We start from the raw sequence: 26,200 nt of genomic DNA, 5'->3' as shown, positions 1-26,200 counted from the left end.
AGCATTTATCAGCAGTGTATCCGTAAATATTTAGAACACTCTATACTGTAAGCAGATATTAAGTTATTAAATTTCTCTTACGAAGGCAGATTTTATATGATTTCAACCATGTTTTGTGGTTTTTAATTAGAAGGACTTAAATGAACAATCTTAAAGATTTTATTCAAATATATTAAAGGTTTAGTGTGTCAGATTTAGGGGATGTACACAATATAGTCTTCATAACTCTGTTTTCATTAATGTATACTATATGAAAATGTATATCTTTATATCTGCAGACACTGTGGATCCTCCACCATGTTTCTACAGTAGCCCAGAACAGACAAATTCAAATCTGACTCCAGATGGGGACTTTCTTGTTCATGTTTCTTTCAAACATTTCCCACTGATGCAGTTTAACATTAAAAGCAAGTTGACTTTTATTAGTATCAGTAAGCTTAGCACTGACCAACAGATGGTTTGGTTGTTGCTGTTGTTGCAGGTTATCAGTTTTATTTTATTCATATAGTGCTAAATCATAACAGAAGTTATCTCATGACACTTTCCATACAGATCAGGTCCAGACCGTACTCTTTAGAATATTATTTACATAAACTTGCGAACACTTGGCGACTGTGGCGAGGAAAAACTTGAGGCACAATAAAACTGATTTTCTTTGTAACTATGAAGTGGAAGCTGAGACTTGTCTCTTTTTGTTCTGGACAAACATTTGTAATATGTTTACACCAATAAAGTGAGCAGCACATTTGTGTGATGAAGCTGACAGGTGCTGATGAGTTTATTGTTGCTGGAGGATGACGGGCAGCGATGAGCTGCAGCAGAAACACAATCTGAAGATTTACACTTCTTCTTCTTCTTCTTCTTTGTTTGCTCTTGAATCACACTGTTTCCTCGTGACCCCCGTAACAAATGTTGCTCGGCTCGGTGCAGGTGGTCGGGAAGTTCTGCTGTAGGTGATCTGGACAGTTTTGTCACCATGTAATATGAGACACATGTTCTGGACCGCTTAGTGGACTAAATAAGGCTTGAAACAGACCTGAGATCAGAACTTCCCACAGCCAGGGAGGATTATTTAGAGGATGTCAGTGAGGTCATCACTGTCCATAAAAACTAACAATACTCTCATGGGCTGTGGACTTATGACTATTTTCATTGTTATTTTCTCAGTACGTCGATTACTTTGTTTGTTGATTCGTTGCCATTTTTCCGTTGATTGACTTATTGATGAATTGACATCTCTTCTCACTCTTCTCTTTATATTCAGTCCTCACCTCGTCTGTTTGAATCATGTCTGATCATGTCCACAGTCTGCTCAGGAGGTGGACTGGACTCTGCCTGTTTAATGATCACCATCTTGATTTGTCTTCATTGACCTGTTTGATCACTTGGTTCATGATTGACTTGTTGCAGAAATTCACCACTGGAGGGTGCTACTGTCCATCACATCACTACTCCACATCAGCGTGTGTGTGAGTGTGGTTTTTTTGTGTGTTTTAAGTACACTAAGACAAAATCAGACATACCTTACATCACTGCTGACTGTCACCGTCATTGTTTAGACTGATCCTCCACCTTCCAGCCGCGGTTTATGATCAAAATCAACCTGACTTGAAGCTTACGTAAGTATCTGCAAGAACTCTGGCTAGTCGAGTGCTGTTGTGCAGCACAGTTAGGCTCCTGGCAGCAACAGTGCAAAAAAAACCGCACCTTATAAACTGTTTCAGAGATATTCACAGATATGTAAAACTTACGAGGCGGATCCGCCCAATCCGTCCCCAGACGGTTAAATAGCTCCAGAAGCATGGGAACCTTTCTGGACTATAGAACGAAGGAAACCAAATAAGGTTTTTACATTTTCCTAAAAAACGGGACAAATTGTGTCCCAGGAGAGATTTTTTCCCCCGGGACAGCTGATGAAAAAAGAGAACAATTCTGGGAAAAAAGGAACGGGTAGCAACGCTAGCACGCATAAAGCAGTTTTTCCCCCGATTCATGGCGGGTGCCAACAAATGACCACTATGTTAAGAGATGTTTGTCACAAAAAATTGAAATTGAATTGTGAGAACTGAATTTTGGTCAACACTGTTGTCTAGTGTAATAGTTTAGACCAGGGCTAAGTCTGAGACTGTGGGTCTCTCGTCAGACTGAGCTTGGAAAAAGGTGCTCCATTACTGCCCTGTGATTCAGTTGCTTAGTTTGATCCCAAAGAGACAAAATGGACCTTTTTCACAGCAGCTATTTTGACAGAGGTGTTGTTCCAATGTTACTGGTTAAGGTTCAGTTCCATTTAGTGCAGCAGAGACTTTCCAGTGAGGCCACAACGCCCTGACTCTGTTTGACCTGAATGGAACGGAACCTTAATGCGTTGACCTGCCACTTCATGTCAAAATGGCCGCTGTGGTGTTCACCATGGAGATAATCACAGTGAGGTCACAGTTAAAATCAGACAGGTTTGCTGAAAGATGGTTACCAATAATACGACAATGTCGCCTTATTTTTCTTTTTTTCTTTTGTTTTTAGTTGTATTTTTACAACTACTGCAGTACAGCCGACAATGAATGTATGTACTCCATGCTACAGGTTGCTCATGTTCCCTCCTTTTAAGAAGGAGGAAGAAATATTTGAGGATAAGATGTGATGACGTGATTATATGTTGGAACTGCAGAAGCGTCTCCTAGTGTGCATTCCTAATGTATATGTTACATGTATGTATGTATGTTTGTCATTCATGTGCAATAAAAAAGAAAGTTAAAAAAACCCTGTGTCCTCATATGAGGACATTAGAATTTGGCTTCCCTGCATCATAATACTGTACTTTATTTTGCTCAGTTTCTGACTAATAAAAGAGGGAAACATATTTACTCTCTTCTATGTGATCTCTTTTTGATAACTAAAGTAACTAAAACTAATGTTTTTTTTTCTGTTGGCTGAGCCTTGTCTAATAGTTTGGAAGTCCCCCTGTGGAGGCTCTCCTCCCACTTTGAAAGCCTCTACTACAGACCGTACCATGCTGTAGTCCATACGTATGCACCAGTTCCATTCCTAAAGTCATCAGACCTCCTACAGTAAATCAGACTATGAAGTGGACTTTGTTTCTCTTGGTGACAGTGCTGTGTTTGGATGTTACCTGTCACTTCTTATTTGTATGTTCCTGCGAAGAGAGCGCGCTCACTGAGTTTAATGAATGGTACTGTATGTAACTGGACTGCAGTATTGGTACAGTGTCCTTTGTCAACATAATGTGGCCTCAGAAATCTCCACCTGAACTGTCATAAATAATAGCAAGGACTGACTGAATGCAGCCGTTATTAATGTTATTATTAATCACATCTAGTCCTCTCCTGCTACGACTCGTCAACACACCTGCCATGAAAAAAGCCTTCATCCATCACCCCCACCCCTTTTTCTTCTCAGCCTCTCCCCACCTGTTTGTCCTCTGATTGGATCGGTCAGGATCAGATTAGAATTGATTGTTCTCTATTGATCCCTGGGAAAGAAACCGAGTCGCAGTCGCCTCCACGCAGATCCATTTTGTGTCACTCTGAAACAAAGAGAGCTCGGCACATTCTTCTTTAAGCCGCTGTGAGCAGACATTTGATGTAATTACAACATTTTTCAAATCTTTTTAATGATTATGTTTTGTTTGTTGGTGCATGAGATGAACAAAACATGGATGATTTACAGAAAAACATCTCTGAGCACTGCTGAACTCCACAGACAGGAAGCAGTCTGTTTTAGAACCAGTCTGCTTGATTGACAGGTATCTCAGCCTGTCATATCCAATTGATGTATTTGCTGTTGGGTCCTCAGCTTCAGCTCCATGTCAGGTTCTGCGCCCATCTTTGCTCAGACTCTAGATGTTCTGACAAAGATGTCAGTGAGAGCTGAACCTGAATCCAGGCGTCAAAACGTTGATAGTCATACGTGATTTGACTGAATGTTTATCGTATCATTACCCAGTAAGCTTGATCTGACACAGATCATCTCTTGACCAACAAGTGAATCCTCAAACCGCCACTCTGACTCCAGAGCGTCATCTCAATCTGTCCAACAGAGCCATGTTTGTCTTTCATCAGATCAGTAATCTTTGCTCTGCTGGTTGAATTTTGGATGTTTACTGGAGCCATGTGCTGTTATTTGAAGACGTTTTGTGATCTTGCACACTCTGAGATGGAACCAGACATTTGGTAACAGGGGTGTGATCACAGAGTAAACGACCGATCAGGGTCAACAGGTTATGGAACGTCAAACTAATGTTGACAGTAAACATTTCAGTGTTCAAGCTTGTTACAAAAAAGACAAACTGCCAAAAGTGTGGTCCAACTGAAGACACTGTGATTTGCTGTGTGTGTGTGTGTGTGTGTGTGTGTGTGTGTGAGAGAGAGAGAGAGAGAGAGAGAGAGAGAGAGAGAGAGAGAGAGAGAGAGAGACAGAGCGAGAGAAAGAAAAGAATGGGTAAGCACTGGCACAGTTTACTGTATTTCCATGATGTTCCATGACTCCCTGCTCTGATGAAAGCAAAAATACACATCAGACAAACCCTGTCTGAGGTGTGTGTGTGTGAGTGTGTGTGTGTGTGTGTGTGTGTGTGTGTGTGGCAGCTGAGTTGTTTGTAATTAGATGAGAGATCAAGCAGCGCTGCCTGCCGAAACCAAAAATTGTTGAGTCTGACACCACCCGCCTCGTGGAAGTGTTTCCATAATTGGAAGTCTGTGTCTCAGTCTCTTTGTCCTCTGTGTTCCTTTCAGCACAAATGATTTGGCAGCAGCATTCACACAGCTCTTATGATTGCAATTAGTGCAGGAACATGACGGAATGCACTTTAATGTCAACCTGACCTGTAAAGCTTCATAGAGCGCTGGATAATTATCATAAATGGCAAAGATGAATTAAACAATATGAATATAAATAACAGTGAGGATCAGAGAAAACACTGTGTGCTGGATACAGTCATGATGTGTCAGAACTATGTGAAAATATCTCTACACAACGACAGCCAACTTTGACATCAAGAAGCAGAAGTGCACAAAACATTTCAGATGGTAAGTCCAATTTAAAACGTACTGGAAGATTCATTTTCTCATGCAGTAACACACAAATCCAACAATAAGAATGGAAACAGAAAATGTCAAAATTATAGAAAACATATTGTGTTTACCAAACATTTACTCTCACTTCATATGACACATGAAGCTTCCTGTTAAGATACAGTGAAGATCGAGGAGCTGCCATTAGCTACAGGAATATAATGTTCAATCAAGATCTATTAAAATGACATGTATTTTGTATTTTATTAGGTTGTAATTACTGTTAATAAAGTAAATGGACCTCTGATAAACACGGGATTGTTCTCTTCATATGACAGGACACACTTTTGTTTTTTGTCTTGTTCAAATAAAACGTTAAAGGTCCAGTGTAGCTTCTATTTATGCAATGTGGCTGAAATGTAATATAATATGAATAAGTATGTTTCATTAGTGTACAATCACCTGATATATATATCTACAGACTGCCCAGCTCTTCCACGGAGTCCTCCATGCTGAACACCATGTTTCTACAGTAGCCCAAAATGGACAAACTACACACTAGCTCTAGATAGGGGGTGCGGTCGAATAGTAAAAAAAAAAAAAAAAAAAGCCCCTAAGTCCTTTCCTAACCACTTTTCCTTGACCTCAATAGAAAACATCACAAGGTCAAGGAAAGGTGTGAAGGAGACGTAACAAGGAGTTATGAGAAGACGACAGCAGCGTTCAGAGAATCCGACTGCTCTGTGACTACGTCATGATGCGTCAGTGAATGTTATTGACGTGATCTGTGGGAAAACTACAAAGTCCAGAAGACTTACTAGATACTCCCTGTGCGCTCTGACCGTGTTGTTTCATGCAGGAAATTTAAACGTGGACAACCCGTGAAAAATCTGACTTCATTATCAACGTGAGAATTAAATAATAAATGAATATTGTCCACCTGTCACAGAAGTCAGATGAAGTGTTTGTTACGTTGGTGTGGTCGCTCACCCTCCTGTCCACTCATACAGAAACACATTAACAAGTTATGACAAAGATATATGATTAATAATCAACAGTAACTTCATGATGATCTGCAGGACGCTGCATGAAGCAGTTCTTACTGTGTGTGTGAACGCAGCTTCAGTCAACAACAGAACACACTTCATGATCAAAGTTTTTACATCACGTCAACACGTATGTTCATATTCACACGCTCTCTGCTGCAGGCTGCATCACACTGTTTAAATACACTGATGTTTTAATGTCTGGTTATGAATGACTGAACAGTGTGTCAATTTTTTGTCACTGCCACAAGGAATGGTGGGAGGGTATTACCTCCTTTCCTTTCGTAAAGTATGGTCTGGTGTATCCTATGCAATTCACTTGGTTGCAATCTGCAGCCTCACCACCAGCTGTCACTAAATCCTACACCATACTTGTACATAAGTTAATAATATATGTATAATAAGGTTCAGTATAAATAATAATGTGCAGTATAAATAATAATATTAAGTAAATAAAGATGTGAACCTAACTTACCGTAAAGTGTGCAAAGTGTAGTATTTACAATCTTACATTGTACAAAGTGACCTAATAATAACTGCAGAGCTTTACAGCACTCTCTTCATGCTCTATAAATCTTCACATTTCCATCCACGGACTTATGATCCACTGTTCAATAATGAAGGGTAATAAACACAACAAAGTGCTGTGTGGGTAAAAAATGAGCTCTGTCAGTGTTGTTGCATTTCCTACTGATCGCCAACAGAGGTCAGAGAATGACTGGAGGAGAGAAGGAGAGAGAAGACATTATGAAGGCAACGATAAGTTGATTTATTATTTATTTATTTGAATGTCATTTCATTTTTTAAGAGTAAGAGTGATAAAATGAATGAACTAACTGCTGTGCAGTAATAACGTTATGTATCCTTAATGATAACCGGTACTGAACAGGATGTAGACTACAGTATGAATATAAATGTATACTGTGATGGGCTAACAGCTTGAAAACAGTAGTCAAATAAATAAATATATATTTAAGCATATTGCAGTGTGTGCAGGTAAGTGTCATAGTAATGAGGTTGAGAAGCTCAACAGTTCACTGGTCTTATGTCCTGCGGGATGAAGTTGTCCCTGAGCCAGATGGCAGCCGGCAGAACAGTGGCTGCGGTGACTCCAGTCCTTTTATTCTCAAATCCAGCACTCCTCCCCCTGTGGCCCCTGCAGGGTTTTTAATGACAAAGTGGTGCAATCAGTGTGTTCATTTCTTGATTAAGATGCAGAAACAGACTTGAGTCAAAGGGAGGAGCTGATTCTGAGTGAGAAGATCTCAGCAGGTAAAGCATAACTGAAGTTAAAGTGTATTTAACTTTCTCACTGTGTTGTAAAGAGTCCAGATGTTCTCAGGAAGATTTTGGCTGTTTATTTATTATATCACTATATTGCACATGTTATAATACAACTATATTGTTTGTTTTCTGAGTTACAGACAGACAGTAGTAGTAGTGGGTCAAATGATTCATAGATTAAGGGAAAATATATTTTGAGTGATCCATTAATAAAAACAATCAATTAGTTTCAGCCTGGATCTAAAACTCGATATAGTTTAATCCTTCAATCACTGTATCATGCTGTACTAGTCTACAGCCAAAAACAGACCCCCAACATATGAACTAATGACTTTGAACCTTAGGATTGTATCTCTGTTTTTTGCAGATGATGTGGTTCTGTTGGCTTCATCGGACCATGACCTTCAGCACGCACTGTGCTGTGTTGTGAAGCAAGCTAGGAGTCAGGACCTCCTACGTTCCAACCTTCACCTATGGTCATAAGCTTTGGGTGGTGACCAAAAGAACGAGATTGCGGATATATTATCACGGATAATGAACTTCCGCCACTGGGTAGTCGGGCTCAGTCTTAGAGATAGGGTAAGGAGTTTGGACATCCAGAGGGAGCTTGGAGTAGAGCCACTGGAATTTGATTAGGATGCCCTATGGGCACCTTCTGTTAGAGGTGTTTTGGACACATCCAACTGGGAAGAAACCCAGGGCAGACCCAGAACCCGATGAAGGGACTATATAGCCAATCTGGCCTGGGAATGCTTTGAGATCCCCCAGGAGGACCTGGAATGTGTTGCTGGGGAGAAGAATGTCTACAGTGCCCTTTTGAACTGGCTGCCACTGTTACCCAACCCCAGATAAGTAGAAGACAATGGATGGATGGATGGATGGATGGATGGATGGATGGATGGATGGATGGAAATGAACTATTGCCTCCTGTTGGTTTTGGTCTTTCTGTGGGATTTGTTGAAAAATTAAAAAATAGAACAACCCCAGACGTACAGATTCACTGGAGTTTCTTCAGACCTCACACTGAAAGCCTCTTTTCAGGGACATTATTGCTCTGTTCACCCCACTTCAACTCAGACTGTGAATATTGAAGTCATTAAATGTCCAGGCCTGCAGGATGAGTACTGAGCAGAGGTCATTGTCTCACTGCTTGATTTAGCATGTGACCCACTTTTCTCTCTGACTAAGTTGTGTGTGTGTGTGTGTGTGTGTGCGTGCGTGTGTGCGTGTGTGCGTGTGCGCGCGGGTTTGTGTGTGTGTGTATATATGTTCTTGTCACCGTGTCTAGCGGTTGCCGTGGAGATAATCACTCTCATCTTGTCTACAAACTAGGACCACAGAGCTTGTAGATGCAGCAGTGCTTGCTGGGAAAATAGAATGACAGGGTGGGATTTGGACACACTGTTGAATACATAGACCCATGTATTTATGTATATTCATTTTCATGCCAGATTCAGTTCACTATTAATGAGGACATTTTGCTTTTTCATAAGCTTTTTCAGCAGTATGCCAGTTCATATACTGTAAATGCACTGAACCCTGTGAACTCATTGTAAACAAAGCATGAATAAAAATAACAATATAACAATATTACACTGGGATTGTTAAACATAACCAACAATTACAATGTTTCAAGAATATTTTAGAATGCATTGTAATGTCAGGTAGTCTCAATGTGGTTTCTTTGTACTGCTGTAAGTAAGCCAAGTTAATATTATATTACTTTATGTTACAAATAACAATTTGCCTCAAAGGCTTTTACAATCTGAATCTGGATTCAAATAAGGAAAAAACTCCCCCCAAAAAACTTAACCCTAACAGGGGAAGAAATGGAAGAAACCACAGGAAGAGTAACAGTTACCAACATAGTAAAATTTCAGTATGGATCAGTCAAACAGCTTCCAGGTGCCACCTAATAGGACCACACAACCTCCTCTCCACAAATAAATGTTTCGTCAGCTGCATATTTTAGTCTCTATAGAAGACAGGCTCCTCATGTTTTTCATCATTGTCCTGGGCAGCCTTCTATGATATAAAAATCCACTTGCATGGACATTTAACTTGCCTGTCAAAGATAGGATAGGTTATTGTCGTGTGCTAATGCAGTCTACTTTCCACTTCTTCACTTTAAAGGTAAACTAGGCTTTGGAAACCTGACTCAGCCGTATAGAGCCAATATTGCACTGGTATAGAAGGACACAGCCAATAAATGCTGTTTCATTGTGGATCTATTCATTCTTGCCTGTGTGTAATAAATGTCCCCATGAGAATGGTTAATGTCAAGTGACCCTTATTTCACTTGAGCCAGAGCTTTAGTAATCCTTGTTCTGACAACATCTCTCTGGCTGTCTAAGCTCTGGATGGAAGCTGAATAGTCAGTCTGGGGTAAGTGTCGTTTTGAGAGTTAGTCAGGAAGCAGACAGAACAGAGGCTGGAGCTCCAATAAATTTATATCCCCCGGATTAGGGTATAGTGATAAATCATGCTGGTCTTGGTCTTAAAAATGCTGCAAAGCCTGTACGTTTTCAGTAAGGGGTTCCAAAGGCTAAACACTTGGATTTATGGGACTTCAATATCCAGACATGCTGTAAAATGATGTCATCCTCGGTGGTGAGGTGAAAGTGGTGAAAGATCCTGATCACATCAGAAGACAATTCTATGGAACTAAAAACTTTTACTTACTTTATTTATTTAAAATGCACTGTGAAGTGCATGAAACCGTGACCAAAATGATCCAACCCAAATAAAAAGCAAGATATCAGATTATAATTGTGCAGATCACACATACATTTATATTATAATAATGCTAGGTGACACACGGTGCCATTCAATCAAATATGGCAAAAATTCCCTCCAGTTTAACAAACATGAAGCTGAAATAATGAGTTTATCATGTGCTACCTGCTCAGCACCAAACAGCAGACAGTGAAAACTGGAGCATCCATTTTCTCAAGAGTTGGTGGAGACCAAAACAATGCGGCAAGCATTCCTGTCTTTCTTCAGCTGCTCCTATCAAATAAAGACAATAAAAATACTGCAGAAGTATCTCCAAAGACTTATTCGAACAGTGGATCAGGCAGCTGCAGCTTCTTAGCGTAGTCCAGCAGCTTTCTGCAGCTAGTCCTTACTGAGGCCAAGAAAGAGGAACACATCACTCTAGTTCTCAGATCTTTGCACTAGATTTTCATGTGTTAAAGAACTAAAATACTAATGTTGGTTTATAAAGCGCTGAATATCTCTGATCAGCTACATTAGGAACCATCCAGACCTCTCAGATATAGAAGCAGTCTGCTTACTCTCCCAAGACTCAACACAACACATGAGAAAGCATTTTTTTTTTTTTTGCACCATTGTATCTGGTTTACTCCAACTCTCAGTTCTTCTGTTTAAATCTTATTAATGTCATTTTAAATATATATATTTCATGTTACTTTAACCCTCTGCGGTTCAAGCAATCACCCACGATTGCAAAAGCAATTGATAGGGCCATTGTTAGGACCCCAGAGGGATTTATTAACTTGTCTTAATACCTTCCTTACCGTCTTATATAAGCACTTTGAATGATTGTTATATCTTTTGGAAAGGTTGTTGTCAGGCAGTGTGCATACACATGATTGCTTCATTGCATTTAGAGAGGATCAGTAGATGAGATTTTCTCTTTCACCTTTTGCTCATCTTTTGGGATAATCTCATAAACACATACATCCACAAATGCATAAACACGTAAATGAAGAAATATGCTTATGCACAGTGCAGTTACAGTGTTTAGCATATATGGTGTATATGACAGCTGTGTGTGTCACGCTTGGCGAGACGCTGACGAATTAGCTTTCAGTGAAGTGAGATAATGAGCAATTTGAAGCTCTGCCATAATTCTGCATTGGCTCCGGTTTTCAATTTACCAACACATCTGTCTAATCTGCAAAGCGATGCTGGATCAGAAAACACAACCAACACAACAGCAAAACATTTCTCTCACCATTACTGCAGCAATAGCTCACTGATATTATATCAAACCTTTGAGATGACTAAGGTAAGACTTCATCTCAGTTCACACATACAGCAGGAGAAAAAGCTGAGCCAGCAGTTCTGGCTCTTGCAGTAAGAGCTGCATATTGTTATAGAAATGAGAAGCAAATGTGTGTCATTGGCAGAGGAGCACACATGAGAATGGATCTCCTTGTTTGAGAGTAAAAGTGTCATAATTTGTCAGTAATGACACAAATGTCACTCAGAATGAGGCAAAAATCATGATGACATTTTTTCGTTTCTAGAGATAGGTCCATGGTGTGTTTAGCCTAGCTTAGCATAAAGACTGGAAGCAGAGGGAAATGCTAGCTTTGTATGCAACCTGAATTCCAAAAAAGTTGAGACACTATGTAAAGCTTTAATAAAAACAGAATGTGATGGTCTGCAAATCCTTTTCAACCTACAGCCAATTGAATACAGTTCAATGACATTGTTAATGGATTGTTAATGTTTTGTTTGGGGCTTTGGGAGTATTTTCCAATTTGGGAAAATGTATGCTACCAGCTTCACCCTGCTTTGGGTCATTGTGTCTGTACTGGATGCACAGAGATGAAACTGATATTCTTCTTATCTAACTCTGGAGAATTCATTCATATTTGTAGATTTCTGTCTAACCAACTACACACTGTTAGGCATAATGAAAAGCACTCTCATCTTTAGTATGCTTTGCCATCATACTAACATAGTTCAAACTGTAGAGAATTCTTCAGATTGTTCACATGCACAGAAATATTTGCAGATACACACACGTGCTATTGAAATATTTATTTTATTTATTTTTCACCAAACAAGTCAGTGCAACATATGCACAGCAGATATATTTACATTGGAGTGAATTAAAATATGATCACAAAACAGTAAGCTGAAAAATACAATTGCAGAAAAAAATTAAAAAATAAAGAGGAAAGCAAAATAATTTGACAACACTGCTCTACCCCGACCTCTCACTCTTCCTCCCCCTCTCATTCAAACCCTCCCTCTTCCTCTCTCAGCAATGTCTTCCATTGTAAAAGGAAAAAAAGATTACAGTTTTTTCTGATAGCTAAGACGCAATTTTTGAAACTTTTGGCTTTTTTTGCAAAACTGTACACACAAATCGCAAAACCTTTCACCCAAATAGCAAAACACAGTAGATCACTTGCAAAAGCATGTTTTTGTACTGTTGCATAAGCACTTTTTGCTAAACTGTTCACACTCTTTTAAAAATAGTTATTTTTGTATCCGACGGTGCACACAACTCATAATATCAGTAAGCACACAAAGCAGCCACTGCACACTGACAGTAACAATGAAAAACTCATTTGGCTTTTGCTTATCCTGTGTGCAGGGCATATCGGTTTTCAGTACCTTTTACAGTAACACACAGGAGTCAAAGTGAATGGATATTTATTTACACACATCCAAATACGTAAACATAAAGTGTGTTTTTCAGGTCAAGGCACAAAAAAAAAAAAACATAAAATAACAAAAATCAGTCTTGTCTTCTTACTTGGTCTGGCCACAAAATCTCGTCCACATCACATGCAATGTCTTCCATGCTAGGCACCGGGGAAAATATCTCCTGGAGTGTCGTATCCAGGCCTGACATGACACCTGGTCAATGTCTCCGCATGCCTCCTCCATTGCCTGTAGAAGGGCTATGCGCTGATGGGGGTGACGGTCATAAACCTTCCAGCGCCAAGCAGAGAAAAACTCTTCAATGGGATTTAGGAATGGAGAGTAAGGGGGGAGGTAGACCACAATGAATTCCGGGTGATCGGTAAACCAGTTGCGGACCAGAACAGCGCGGTGGAAACTAACATTGTCCCATATGATGACATATCTGGTCGGCTCTGGTCTCTGAACGAGAGTGAATATGTCATGCAGGGTGTCCAGGAATGTAAGAATGTGTGCAGTGTTGTATGGGCCCAGAGTTGCATGATGGTGAACAACACCGTTTTGACTGATGGCTGCACACATGGTAATGTTTCCACCGCGCTGTCCTGGGACATTGATTATGGCACGGTGTCCAATAATGTTCCTTCCCCGTCTTCTGGTTTTGCTGAGGTTAAAGCCTGCCTCATCCACAAAGACCAGCTCATGACCCATGGCATCTGCCTCTAGGGCCATCACTCTCTGGAAAAGACAAAACAAATGCAGCACAGCAGGCCCATGCACAGCACACAGTATGCACTTCCAGATTGAGTACCAATGATACAGTAAGCTTACCTGCACAAATTCATATCGCAGTTGTTTCACACGTTCACTGTTTCTTTGAAATGGGACCCTATAGACCTGCTTCATCCTTATTCGGTTTCGTGCCAGTATGCGAGATAATGCAGAGATGCTCACATTATTTATGTGTTCGAATGTTGTGTCATCCTCTATTATGTGCTGCTGTATTTCTCGTAGCCTTATGGAGTTGTTTGCCAGCACCATATTCACTATGTGGGTCTCTTGTTCAGCCGTGAATAGTCTTCTTCTGCCCCCAGCAACAGGTTGTCTAACAATTCTGTAAAGTAGCAATTTCAGTATTTTTACAGTAAATGTATAGTATTGTTTCTCAAAAGAATATGACACTATTACAGTATAATGTAAAACTTAGTGTGAAGAAGATACTGTACTAACCGATTCTCATTTCGAAATGTTCTTATGATGCCTGCTACAGTGTAGCGGCTCAGGTTGGGTTGAACCCGTTGGCCAGCTTCCCTTAGGCTCATGCCATGGTTGATTACATGGTCCACTATTGTAGCTCTGATGACATCAGTGATTCTATTTCTTACTCGTACTCCTTCCCGTTCCTCTTCCCTTCCTCGTTCTCCTTGTGCTTCTGCACCTCCTCGTCCTCTTCCTCTAAGTGCACCTCGTTGTCCTCTTCCTCTAAGTGCTCCTCCTTGTCTTCGCTGTCCTCCTCTCCCTCTTGCTTCTGCACCTCCTCCTCCTCTGAATTCATTTCCTTGTCCACGTCCTCGTCCTCCTGCTTCTTCACCTCCAAGTCCTCTTCCTCGCCCTCCTCTTACTCTCACTCCTCTTACTCTTCTGTCTCCTTCCATTGTTCTCCACACAAAAAGCTTACCTGTGGCTTATTTATAGTGCTCAGGCTGATTGCAAAGTGAAATTATTATAAATAATAGTTTTCACATGTGAAAGTGTGGCCTGACAGTTGGCAGAATTGTGTAAAAAATAGCCATAAATATGTATAGTTTTGATAGGAGTGTGTAGATCATCTGGAAATTGAGTGTAAAACAGTGGAGCTGTGGTTACAGTTTTGCAAAAGGAGTCCTGTGCAGTGAATTGTATTTACACACATACAAAGTGTGTGTTACGAAATTGCAAACTAAGTGCAAAGCAATGTTTGTGCTTTCAGTTTTGCAAACTCTGTGAAGGGTTTTGTGATAAATATTAATAGTTTTAGAAATTGTGCTATAAGAATCCATGTAAGTGTTTAAGCCATCAGAAAAAACTGTAAAGTGTTAACAATTACATAACACCATGTGCTACCTGTTTGGTCAGGTGGAACATGTAGTGTCCAATGAGCTCATGTAGTGTCATTTTAAATGGCGTGTTTTGAAATTGCAAACATGTGACTTTATGTCAGATTGTTGTGTCTTATGCAGAGAACCTCGTTCAGTACACTTAAAAAGAGCCACTTTGAATTGCAAAATGTGTGTAAAGCAGAAAATGTGTTTAAAGTTTTGGAGATTTGACATGAGGTTTTGCTCCCTGTGTGTCACTTTAAATATTTGTGCTATCCATGTCATTTCAGTGTGTTAACAACTGGACAAAACTGTAATAGCTCCACCTGAGAGACACTATTGGTCAGGAATGAATATTGTGTCTTCTCTCCTCTAGTCTGACAACTAGATGTGTTTGTAATGTTGACCATTTAGAGCACAGAGTATAACTTCTGACACTTTCTACTAATTGGGAATGAAACAGAGAGCACACCTTTCCCACCCATTGATCTGATGCAGTGATCCTCTCAAATGACAAGTATGTAGTTTAATCCTGGCATAAGGTGTCAAACAATAGCAAACAGTGTTGATTATGTTCAATATTTCTCAAAAACAACCAAAAATAGTTTGAAATCCATACATAGCCTACTTTCTATTTCAGGAGGTTCTCATGATGTTGTCCTGCATATGTCCTGTATTTACTTTTATTCCTCCTGTACAATGTTCTTCACACATAAATATAGTGTGTGATGTCTAATTTTGGAATAAAGAAGAGGAAATAAGCATCACCAGTCAGCCTTCTGTTAGCAAAATGATCAAGAAACTCTTTGTTGATTCAAGATGTTGATGTGTTTTTACTGTAAAATAATTGACACAACTTCTCCAGGTATATAATTCTCAGGTGTTCACTAAAAGGACTCAGTGAATGAGTCTGAGTTTACAAAACTAGTGAAGGAAGTGCTTGCAGTAACTTTCAGGATGACCTTGTGTAACCTGTAAGTCACTGCAGGTTCACCACCACTTCCTCAGCTCCCTGAGAGCTGCAGGGCACTGGAGCTGCTGTCCTTTTCCACTTCCATGTACAGTAACCTTTGCTTCTGCTTCCCTTTTTCTCCCACTTCCTTTATCCCCTACACCTGTCTCTATATAAAGGTTAGTTAAATGTTCAAGTCTGTACAATAAGGAGAACAGTTCCAGTGCTGCTCTAGAGAATACTAGAGATTGCTGAACTGATGAGACTGCCACAGAGACATGGAATTATCACAGCATCTAAATGTGTTTTGAGCTGCTCTCTGAGGGAACATCATTACAGCCCTTCCTGGTTTCATCTCCCACTGAGTACTGGATAGAGGTGGAGGAAGTGCGCAGTGAACGCAGTGATCAGACAGAAGCACTCTGTTTATAGTAGGATGTGGTGAAGTGAACCATGTTAATTGCTCAACCAGCACATGTTTCAAAGACGTGACATGCTCTCCATAGTCAGCCTCGTCAGGCTCCTTGGGCTAAATGCAAAAGGTTAGCCTACATATCTGTTCTTTTTCTAGCATCTGCTGTATTCTCATGAAATGTGTGCATGTGTGAATTGGACACCAACAGATGCTCGAGAAAACTGTCCTCGCAAGACAGATTTTAAAAAAAGAATCACAGTGAATTCAAGCATTAATCTTCCTTGTCAGAACCTCTATATTACGTCTCTATATACGTCTATATTACCCACAATGCAACTGGACTAAGTGGCTAAAGTCTGTTTTTTATTTGTTTACACATATGCAGAAAAGATACAATGTAAGGGAGCAGTGGGTGTAGGACAGGGGTCGGCAATTAGCGGCCCGTGGGCCAAAACTGGCCTGCCATCAATTATATCTGGCCCGCTAAATGACATTAATTTATTTAAAAAATTAAAAAAATAATTAAATATATCTTTTAGAGCTCATGTTTTCTGTCAAAAATACATAAATTCCACAGATTTCACAACACTATTGAAGTAGCTGATAAGTAACGTGACAGCAGCCAGAACATCCTCGCAGCCTCTTTACTTGACGCACAGGTCGGACACTAATTGGCCACGTGCGTGCGCTGTAACCTGTGTAAAATAAAAGTGTCCTGTGTCCCTCTTGCAACGGACAACGTAACAAATGTGTTTCATTAATAAAAAAAAAATTATTAAAAAAAAACAAACAAGGTCAGCTCAAATATCAAATAGCCTAATTAAAAAATGCGAATGCACATGGTGTGAAACTCTGCACTGCTCCTGCTAGCTACTGCGCTGTTCCTGAATTAGCAATTAGCACTGGATTCAATTTTCTGTGTTTGCGCCTGTCTCGAGAGCATATGCGTTTTTGAAGTGGCCTGCTTTGTCTCGTGGTGCTCTTCTAATATGTATTCTTCACAACGCAACAATCTTGTTGCAAAGGACACGTCGGCTTGGCATTAATAATGCAGACTGGTCCTGTATTTGGAATCAACTTTCTTTTCATGGCTTTTGACAGCGTCATTTTGCATCGATAGCTAGCAATCTTCAGCTAATGATTTCCACAGCATCCAAAACATAAAAACTGGCAATTGTACTTCGTTACGGCAGGTTGTAGGGTATTTTGCCTGTTTCATGCAGACTCCAGGAGTGCACAGTGGGCGTAAAAACAGCACATAGAAGCAAACTGATGTTTTAAATTAAATTAAATGCATTTTATATTTTTATTAAATGCACAAGTTAAATAACGTTTATTTTTAATAATAGAAAATGAAAAAACTTTTTTCTTTCCAGTAGGAAAGCATGTCCATGGCCCGCGGTGGACTGTCAAAAAATTCGGCCCGGGTCCAAATTTATTTGCCGACCCCTGGTGTAGGATATTAGTGGCATCTAGTGTGTAGTTGCAACCCCCTCACCTCACCTTAGTTTGCCTGGTATAGCAACCCGTTCTCATTCCCAACTATGATGGAGGGTGCAAAACAACCTCAGAGACATATTATATAAATACCGAATTATAATTAAAAATAAAATAAATAATATTATTTGTAAAGCCCAAAGTCACAAAGTACATTTGCCTCTGAGTGCTTTACAATCTGTACAGGGAGTGACACCCTCTGTCCTTAGACCCTCGGTTCCAGTGAGGAAAAACTTGCCCACAAAAAACCTTTAACAGGAAAAAAGGTGGAAGAAACCTCAGGAAGAGCCACAGAGGAGGGATCCCTCTCCCAGGATGGCAGACGTGCAAGTATGTCACGTGTACAGGACAAATTAACACAAACATATTGTACAAATACTGAATGATGATAAATGACAATAAATTACATGAATGATAAAATTTTACAGTAGCAGTGGAACCTGGATGAATAGAGAGAACAAGATGCACGCAGCAGCAAATCATTAAACAATATATAAACTGTAATGGAGATATGGTAGCAATAATGACAGTAATAATATGTGTAGTGGACGTCATGCAGGACCACAGCAGCCATGATCCATGAGAAACTTTTGGCAAGAGAGCACAGAAACTCCAGGGAAGAAGTTTAGTATTAACATGCATTAATGAGACATGAGAGACAGAGACAGACAGAGAGACAGAGAGTTTTACGTAAAGGGAGATGTGACTACATCTTCAACCAATACCGTGCCTGACTAGGCATAACCCTGGAGAGAGAGAGAGAGAGAGAGAGAGAGAGAGAGAGGAGAAGAGAGGAGAGAGAGGAGAGAGAGTTGTGTAGGGAGGGGAAAGAGGGAGGGGGAGTCCCCTGGCAGTCTAATTCTATGGCAGCATAACTAAGGGATGACCTGAGCCAGCCCTAACTATAAGCTTTATCAAAAAGGAAAGTCTTAAGTCTATTCTTAAAAGTGTTGACCGTGTCTGCCTCCTGAACCCAGAATGGTAGTTTGTCACCATGAGCTTGACTGCTCCCAATCTACTTTTGGAAACTATAGAACCACAAGGAACCCAGCATCTGAGAGCACGTGTTCTAGAGGTAGGGTAGTAAGGTACTATGAGCACTTAAGATACAATGCGTCTGATTTCGGCAATGTTATGTAAGTGGAAGAATGCAGTCCTCGAAATTTGTGTTATGTGGACGTTAAAGGACAAATCCTGATAAAAAACAACTCTGTTTCATCCAACTTTTTATATCCTTAAGGCATGCTTGGAGTTTGGTTAACTGATTGGTTTCATCAGGCTTGATCAATAAATATAATTGGGTGTCGTCAGCATAACAATGAAAATTGATAGAGTGATTCCTAATAATGTTCCCTAAAGGAAGCATATATAAACTAAATAGAAGTGGTCCTAGTACAGAACCTTGTGGGACTCCATGGCAAACTTTGGTATGCATGGAGGATTCATCATTGACGTGAACAAACTGAGATCGATCTAAGAAATACGATTTAAACCAGCTTAGGGCGGTTCCTTTGATGCCAATTTGATGTTCCAGTCTCTGTAAAAGAATTTGATGGTCAATGGTGTCAAATGCAGCACTAAGATCTAACAGGACAAGTACAGAGATGAGTCCTTTGTCTGATGCCATTAGGAGGTCATTTGTAACTTTGACTAATGCGGTCTCTGTGCTATGATGCACTCTAAATCCTGACTGGAAATCCTCAAATAGACTATTGTTATGGAGAAAGTCACACAGCTGATGAAGCTCATGAAGTCATTACTACTTAGACCTAAAGGAATATATGGCTCAATAGAGCTGTGGTTCTCTGATAGCCTGGCTACAGTGCTGAAAAAATTTAAATAATTATATTAATATATATAATATAATATAGATATGTGTCACTCACATGTAATTTCAGAAAGAAATACCTGACAAATGTTTTGTTTGGAGGACTTAATAGGCTTATGGGGGCTGCGTTGTTATTAACTACTGGTAATCACAGGGCAGACTGCTATTCATGGTACCCAGGGAATTATGCCATTTAATTTCAGTGACCCTCCCTGGCCTTTTGTCAAGTACCACCATCATTTCCACTGACATAAAGAAAATATCAAAGTGCAAAGAAATGTGATAACCATATTCATGTTCCTGAGGGGATGAACCCTTTTCACCTTTTAACCACCCTCGGGACAAACTTGGCATTTGCTTCCGGAAAAGGCAAATGTATCATCATGTTGTCTTCCATCCCAGTATTCCATGGATCCATATTGTATAATTCACACTGGGGACAGTGCTTTAGTATTCTGTAATGACATTTGTTACATTTTAATGTCACAAACGTCTTTAAATTTTAAATTTGACCATTAATAAATGAGAAAATGAACATGTATTCAAAAGTTTGAGTGTCCAGTGTTCAACTCAAATTCAAAATCAAATTCCATGACAGTCTGGACAATTGCTTTTTTTATTTAATAAAAAAAAAGTTCAACTTCAGCCTCATACAGACAAGTAGCTGGTTTTATCTGCCCTAACATGAGAAATCCCATTTGTTCAGTTTCTTCATTCAGAGCTTGTGTACTTCCTCTGATGGACAGTGGTGTGACCGATAGACACCCGATAAGAGACTGGACAGCAGCGTCCCTGCTCGGGCTGCTGCTGCTGCTGCTGCTGCTGTAGATGGTTATGTTGCATATTGGACCAGATTACTGCAACTCTGCTCTGGAGATACACTGTATAGATGAGAAATAGTTGAATCAAAAGCCATTAGTGCTCTTATCTCACTAATTGTTCTAATGGTGAGCCTGTTTGGAAGAAGGGGATCGGGAAATCATAATTTATGTAAAGTGCTCTTAGAAATTATCATTCAGATGAAGCTAAAATGTGTTCCTTTATAAACTGTTGACATCTCTTGAGAATCATTCAGGTTTTGCTGTCTGTGTGTGTGTGTGTGTGTGTTGAGCTGAGAATAGATCCCAATGTTGGTTCTCATTTTGCTGAAAACCATAAAAAAAACAATGCCTATTGAAGCAGGGGGGGAAAGTGACAGAAAGGGAAAGGCGGAGGATGGATGAAAGAGGCAACAGTGGGTGGGATATGTGTGGAAAGGAGGGGTGTGGTAGTGGTGGTGGATTTGTTTGCTATACTGCTTAATCCAAGCAGCATCACACGCCATCTGTCACCGTGTGAAGTCAGCTGCCTGGACTGGACTGCAGGGTACTGACGGGTACAGGCGGGTACTGGCAGGGGGAAGGCTGGGGTAGTGGGAGGGCAGGGGAGGTTAGGACACCTCCCGCAGCCTGTGGTCTGTACAGAGCGTACGGGGTCTGTGTTTCAAGCCGGGGCGGAGGTGGAGGAGAGGAGAGGGGGGAAGGAGGGATTTGTGATTTGCTGAGCAGCAGCAGCAGTCTGATGGTTCGGTGCGCTCAGACTAAGAGAGGAGCGGGGAGGAGTGCAGAGGAGGGAGAGACTCTGTGATGCGGTGACACATGGCTGACTGTACCGCCTGCATGCTCTGACTGCGGCTTCCACTTTCCATTGACCGGGAAACAGGACCGGCTGGACACTGGGATGCTGAGAGAGGCTGCTGGGAGGCTGGAGGCTGCCGCAACCACCGACCAGGATCAAGCACAGACACACGGGCTGTGAAGAGACCGGGGACCAGAATCTATACTATAGACTGCTGATAGGACAGCCCGCTGACCATACTGCCTCTTGGTAAGCCCGATTCTGGCTCCACCTGTCATCACCTGCAGTGTTTGGTTTTTAATTGTAGCTGAGGCTGCTAATATAATGATGCATTTCACAGAAACACACAGTGCAGCAACAATTGTTCTGTTCCCACTGAGGAATTCATGCATTTCATTGTTCTTACTTTACCTTCACATGTTGTTCTTGTGCAAACGACCAAAACAAAGGAGGTGATGAATATTCAGCATTTTTTAAATTCCATATATTGTCGGGGCCTGTGTGTAAAGCTCAGCCTACTCAAGGTGACATTAGCTAAACTTTTCACCCTCAGCTCCTAAACTTAACGCCTCAGTAAGAACAATAGCATCAGCTGTTTTCATATTGTTCATAATTTATTAAAAACTTTAAAAATCGGAGTTAACTTTTTTATTTCCGGGTTTCTTAAAGGCAGTTTAACACACCAGTCTGTAGTCCAAATATGTGAACCACAATCATTCAGGCTTCTGTTCAATCAAAATAAGACAAACCTGGACTGACAGCAGTGAGGTTATTGTGCTTTTCTCCTCTCATATAGACATGAATATCAGAAAGAACAACGGTTATGGGTGTGTGTGTGTATATATATATATATAACAATTCTACACTGAAACTGTATGCGCTCTATATTGTTTTGTATTGTTTCAAAATAAAAGCACAGGCTATTTTGTCACTGCTTTATTCTTTAGCCCATATGAGTAGTTATTCTACAGCAATGACTTTGAGTTTTTTTTTTTTTTGCATGTTTGAAATCAAATTATTTGTTATTAATTATGTGCTGTCTTCATTTCCATTATGTATAATTAGTATATAATATGTATAGCATTTAATTTTGAATTTGCCCTGCGCCAGACTTGAAACACGTTTTCATGACCATATTTGAATCCCATAATATGAACTCGTGTCACTTTGGTTATTTTGTTTGAAAACATTTCATTTTCCGAAACGCGATTGCTTATTTCCACTCTGATGGCTGTGCAGTGTTGCCAGAGGATTCTTATCCCTGCCGGGCTGCCGTAGCGATGGGAGATAACATGTCCAAGCGGCTGAAGCTGATCTCGGCTACAGAGGCAGAGATGGAGGAGCGCTCCTTCCCAAACCCCCACCCTGACTGGGACCAAGGACTCCTTACCTCCACCTCCGGAGCAGACGTGGACTACAATGAGCCGTTTGACGCAGAGGGAAAGGTGAGCTGCTTTTATTTTGTAGCATGTTGAATGGCGAGTTTTATAGAAACTAATGCTAACGTTAGCTCGACCTGCACTTGTGTCGTAGTTGTTAAAAGCTGTCACTGTCAGTTCTCAGTTCATCTGCAGCCAAACATTTGAAGAGAATGGTGGACTACACTCTGCTTTTAGACTTTACCGAATATAAGAAACGTTCATGTTAGACGGAGACACTGAGGACGACGTGAGTCTCAAGAGATCTGTTTCTTGTTGAAGTTGACGAACGTTACTGTTTCTCAAAGTTATCTGTTTCCACCCAGACACACCGAGAGTGTGTGCCCGTTGGTTTGTATCACTGCAAACATAAAGTATGTTGCGTTCAGGGGCGTTTCTGATGCTGCATTCACGTCCTCCTCGTTGGGAAGTGCTTCCTCCGACTTCGGTGTGTTAATTATTGACACTTCATTGACGCTAACGGACCGCATCACTGTCGTGCCAATAATGACGTTAAAGCACACCGTCAAGTGTAATATTGCGATTATACAACAATTATTAACTTAAATAAAATATAAAAGCAAAAGATTTTCATTTCTTTGCTCGTCATTTTCTCTGTGCTCACTAGACTGTTTAATCTCTGACCTGCCGCACACAATCCAGGTTCACACCTGTGTTAACGAGGTACACACCTGTATTAACGAGGTACACACCTGTATTAACGAGGTACACACCTGTATTAACGAGGTACACACCTGTACTGAGGCGGTGTAACAGCTCCATAACACACAGGATATTCATTAAAGAAAGCTGAAATTGTAAAATCAGATTGACTTCAAGTGGACTTCTTTCCTATTTGTTTACTATTTTCAGGATGTGACAACATGGAGATAACGGAGTAATATTTTTAGTGATGAGTCAGGTGTGCTGTCATATGATTAATCAGTCAAACATTTATTTTAAAAACAATGTTTTTTATTTTTATTGGATAAAGACAGAAGAACCTGAGGAAAGAGTGAGGGAACAATATGCAAGCTGTAATCAAACCTGGGCTGTAATGGTAAGGCTGAGTGTCTTATCCAGAAACCCCACCGGACACATCTCTGTAACATCGCGTCTGTGACACGTTTAGCCCGCCAGACTTTGTTTACTTGCTCAGATTTGGTCATTTTCCTGATTTATGTTCTTGTAAATATGCTTCTACATGTGTAAATATGCTACGTAGTTTCTCCTTTGTCTGTTTTTATGACCGGCAGCTTGCACGGGAAAATCCACTGGATTCTTTGCTGTTTCTGTGTCATCGCTTGAGGTGCTCTGTGTAAATTGACGCGGTCTGCTCGCAGCGTCCGTCAAAAATAGAACAGCCGTGTATTCAATGTGGAGCCGAGCGGAGGCCTGCTGCTGGGATGCGGAGCCGGTGGGGTGGTGTAACTCTCACGCTCATGCAACGGGCACGTCTGCGCCCGGTGGAATTTGGCTGGGACACAGATGTGGCACAACACAGCAGCTGTGCAATTCTCTGTGTGTGTGTGTGTCCATTGTAACAGTTTTTTCCTTCATTCATTAAAACTACTTAGAACTGTGTAATTAAAAAATGTGTGTGATCTGTGAATGTATGAGTGTGTGAATGAGTGTAATACCTCCAGAGGCAGTGTGGTGCAGCAGAGCAACCTTGTGGGTGTTTTTATATTTCACATTAAAATAAATCAATGTGTATCCATGATGCTGCACAATTAACCTACGCTTCCAAACCCTGCAGAAACAACTTATATTACCAGTTAGCAACTGTGTACATGTACACAGTGAAGGTGACACACAACCACTGTTCCAAAAGATGGAGGCTGCGGTCGAATAGTCTAAAACATCATGCCCTTGACCTAGATGAAAAACCCTGTGAGGTTAAAGAAAGCTTGAAGACTGAAGACATTCACAGTGCTCAAAGAACAAGACTGCACGTACACAAAGCTATGTAATTATGCAACAGTGGATGTTGATATTTGACAACCTTATGAAAAATGACTTCATTACCAAGTTTTGGTTGAAAATATAAATGCTTAAGTGATAGTAACTTCCATGATGTCCTGTATTGTGTATATTTGTGTATAAAACATTCCAGTAGTAATGACAGTGCAGCATTAGGCTCTCAGCCCTGTGTGTCATTCCTCCTCATGCTCTTGCTTTCTTTGTCTTTCTCCACTGCTCTTCTGAACGTTCATTGTGATTCTAAACAGTAACAGTTCTTCTTGTGAAACAATCCTGTCTGTCCCTTTGCCTCTGCTTTGTTCTCTTTCCTCCACCATTGATCCCTTCATCCATGGATGACTGCAGCAGAGACAACAGACAGGCTTTCTCATAATCCTCCCTGTTTGAGGACAGAGGGCAGACGCTGGTCAGGCTGCCTGGGTTTTAGCCTTTACGACTGTCTGTTCTATTGGACTGGGGGAAAAAAGACTTTCTGAGTGATGAGCGACTGATATGAAGCACAATGCAGACTAAACAAGGACAGACCAGAGCATGCAGTGTGTGTTTATTAGTCAGTGTAAAGGCAATTCTGAGATTTCTTTCAAATACATTAAATATGTTGGAAAATAGTTGCTGAAAACGCGTGAAAAGACTTTGAACAATACATTACTGAAATGTGGAGTTAGAGGTTCAAACAGATTTTCTCCAGTTTTCAGTCCAGGATTTTATGGCCGGTTCTAAAGGGTGGCTCGATGACACGCTGAGGCCACCCTGAGCATACCCCTGCACCCCTAGCAGAGAGACAGAGATGGATTCATCTCACTCAGAGTGTTTCAAAGTTAGTCATGTTAGTCATGCTTGACTGCTCGCATGAGTCGGCGTGGCTTCAGCACATTCAGAGGACACGCCCCCACAGTCCTGGAGCTGAGAGCTCATTTTTACATGATTTTGACACCTCATTTCATAAACTGGTCCATATTTCTAATCATTCAAATTTGGCTTGGTGGTTAATAACACTTTCTACACAAACTCAGAACACATATTTATTCTTACTTTACATGGATTTAAGTAATTAGTCCAATTATTGACAGTTGAATCAGTTGCTGTTGATACTTCTGTTGAGCCTTTTTCAGACAAAAGCGAGAGTGTACGTGCCATGTGCAGCCTTGGCGTGCCGTGTGATACGGATGCCAGGGTGAGGACATCTTGTTAAAGCACCTGTTTTTACTGATGGCATTGTAGAAAATACTTTTAGTGACCATTTCTTTTGAGTGGTTAGGATACTCAGTTATACAATGAAGCTTAACAATGAAAATGTTAAGGGTTAGTTGAATTTTTCACCTGCGCAGTCAAACAGCTGAGCTGGCTTTGAAACACATGCCTGTGCACACATGAATAAACGCACCAACACACCTGCAGTGTTGTCTGCTTCCTGTTCTGACTGTTACAGTAATATTTACGCATCACTACTGCATCAAAGATTTAACATGCATTTGTTCTGTGGTGCACAGTCCCTATTTTTGTATGTTTAAAAAGTGGTTGTCGCTCATGGCCACCAAAAGCAAAGAATTGGTTGCCGTGGTTACAGTCGAGCCCTGCAAAGTGGTTCAGAGCCTGATGGGGAAAAATGACAAGAACGATGAAGTGAAAGCGCTTTCCAGTGTCAACAG

At 40.6% G+C, this 26,200-nt stretch overlaps 2 protein-coding genes across 2 annotated transcripts in view; one reads left to right on the top strand and one right to left on the bottom strand.

Moving 5' to 3' along the window:
• Nucleotides 1-12,852: 12,852 nt before the first annotated feature.
• On the bottom strand, nt 12,853-14,318 carry LOC113744487 (uncharacterized). The gene is made up of 2 exons (XM_027274283.1): nt 13,994-14,318; nt 12,853-13,877 (listed from the first exon to the last, which is right to left on the bottom strand). Exons 1-2 carry the CDS (start codon nt 14,083-14,085, stop codon nt 12,872-12,874), a joined length of 1,098 nt encoding a protein of 365 aa, XP_027130084.1. The 5' UTR covers nt 14,086-14,318; the 3' UTR covers nt 12,853-12,871.
• A 6,547-nt stretch (nt 14,319-20,865) lies between these two features.
• The window catches only part of lancl2 (LanC lantibiotic synthetase component C-like 2 (bacterial)), a 31,076-nt gene continuing 25,741 nt past the window's right edge, over nt 20,866-26,200 (top strand). Inside the window, exons 1-2 of the mRNA XM_019275621.2 lie at nt 20,866-21,399; nt 22,390-22,595. Coding sequence (XP_019131166.1) covers nt 22,431-22,595 — 165 coding nt within the window. The 5' untranslated portion in view covers nt 20,866-21,399; nt 22,390-22,430. The remainder of the gene's footprint in view (nt 21,400-22,389; nt 22,596-26,200) is intronic.

Source organism: Larimichthys crocea, chromosome XXIII (genome assembly GCF_000972845.2).
Source record: "Larimichthys crocea isolate SSNF chromosome XXIII, L_crocea_2.0, whole genome shotgun sequence".
NCBI classification, from domain to species: Eukaryota; Metazoa; Chordata; class Actinopteri; family Sciaenidae; genus Larimichthys; species Larimichthys crocea.
Note: the sequence above shows the minus strand (reverse complement) of the source record. Positions and strands in the feature narration are given on the sequence as shown.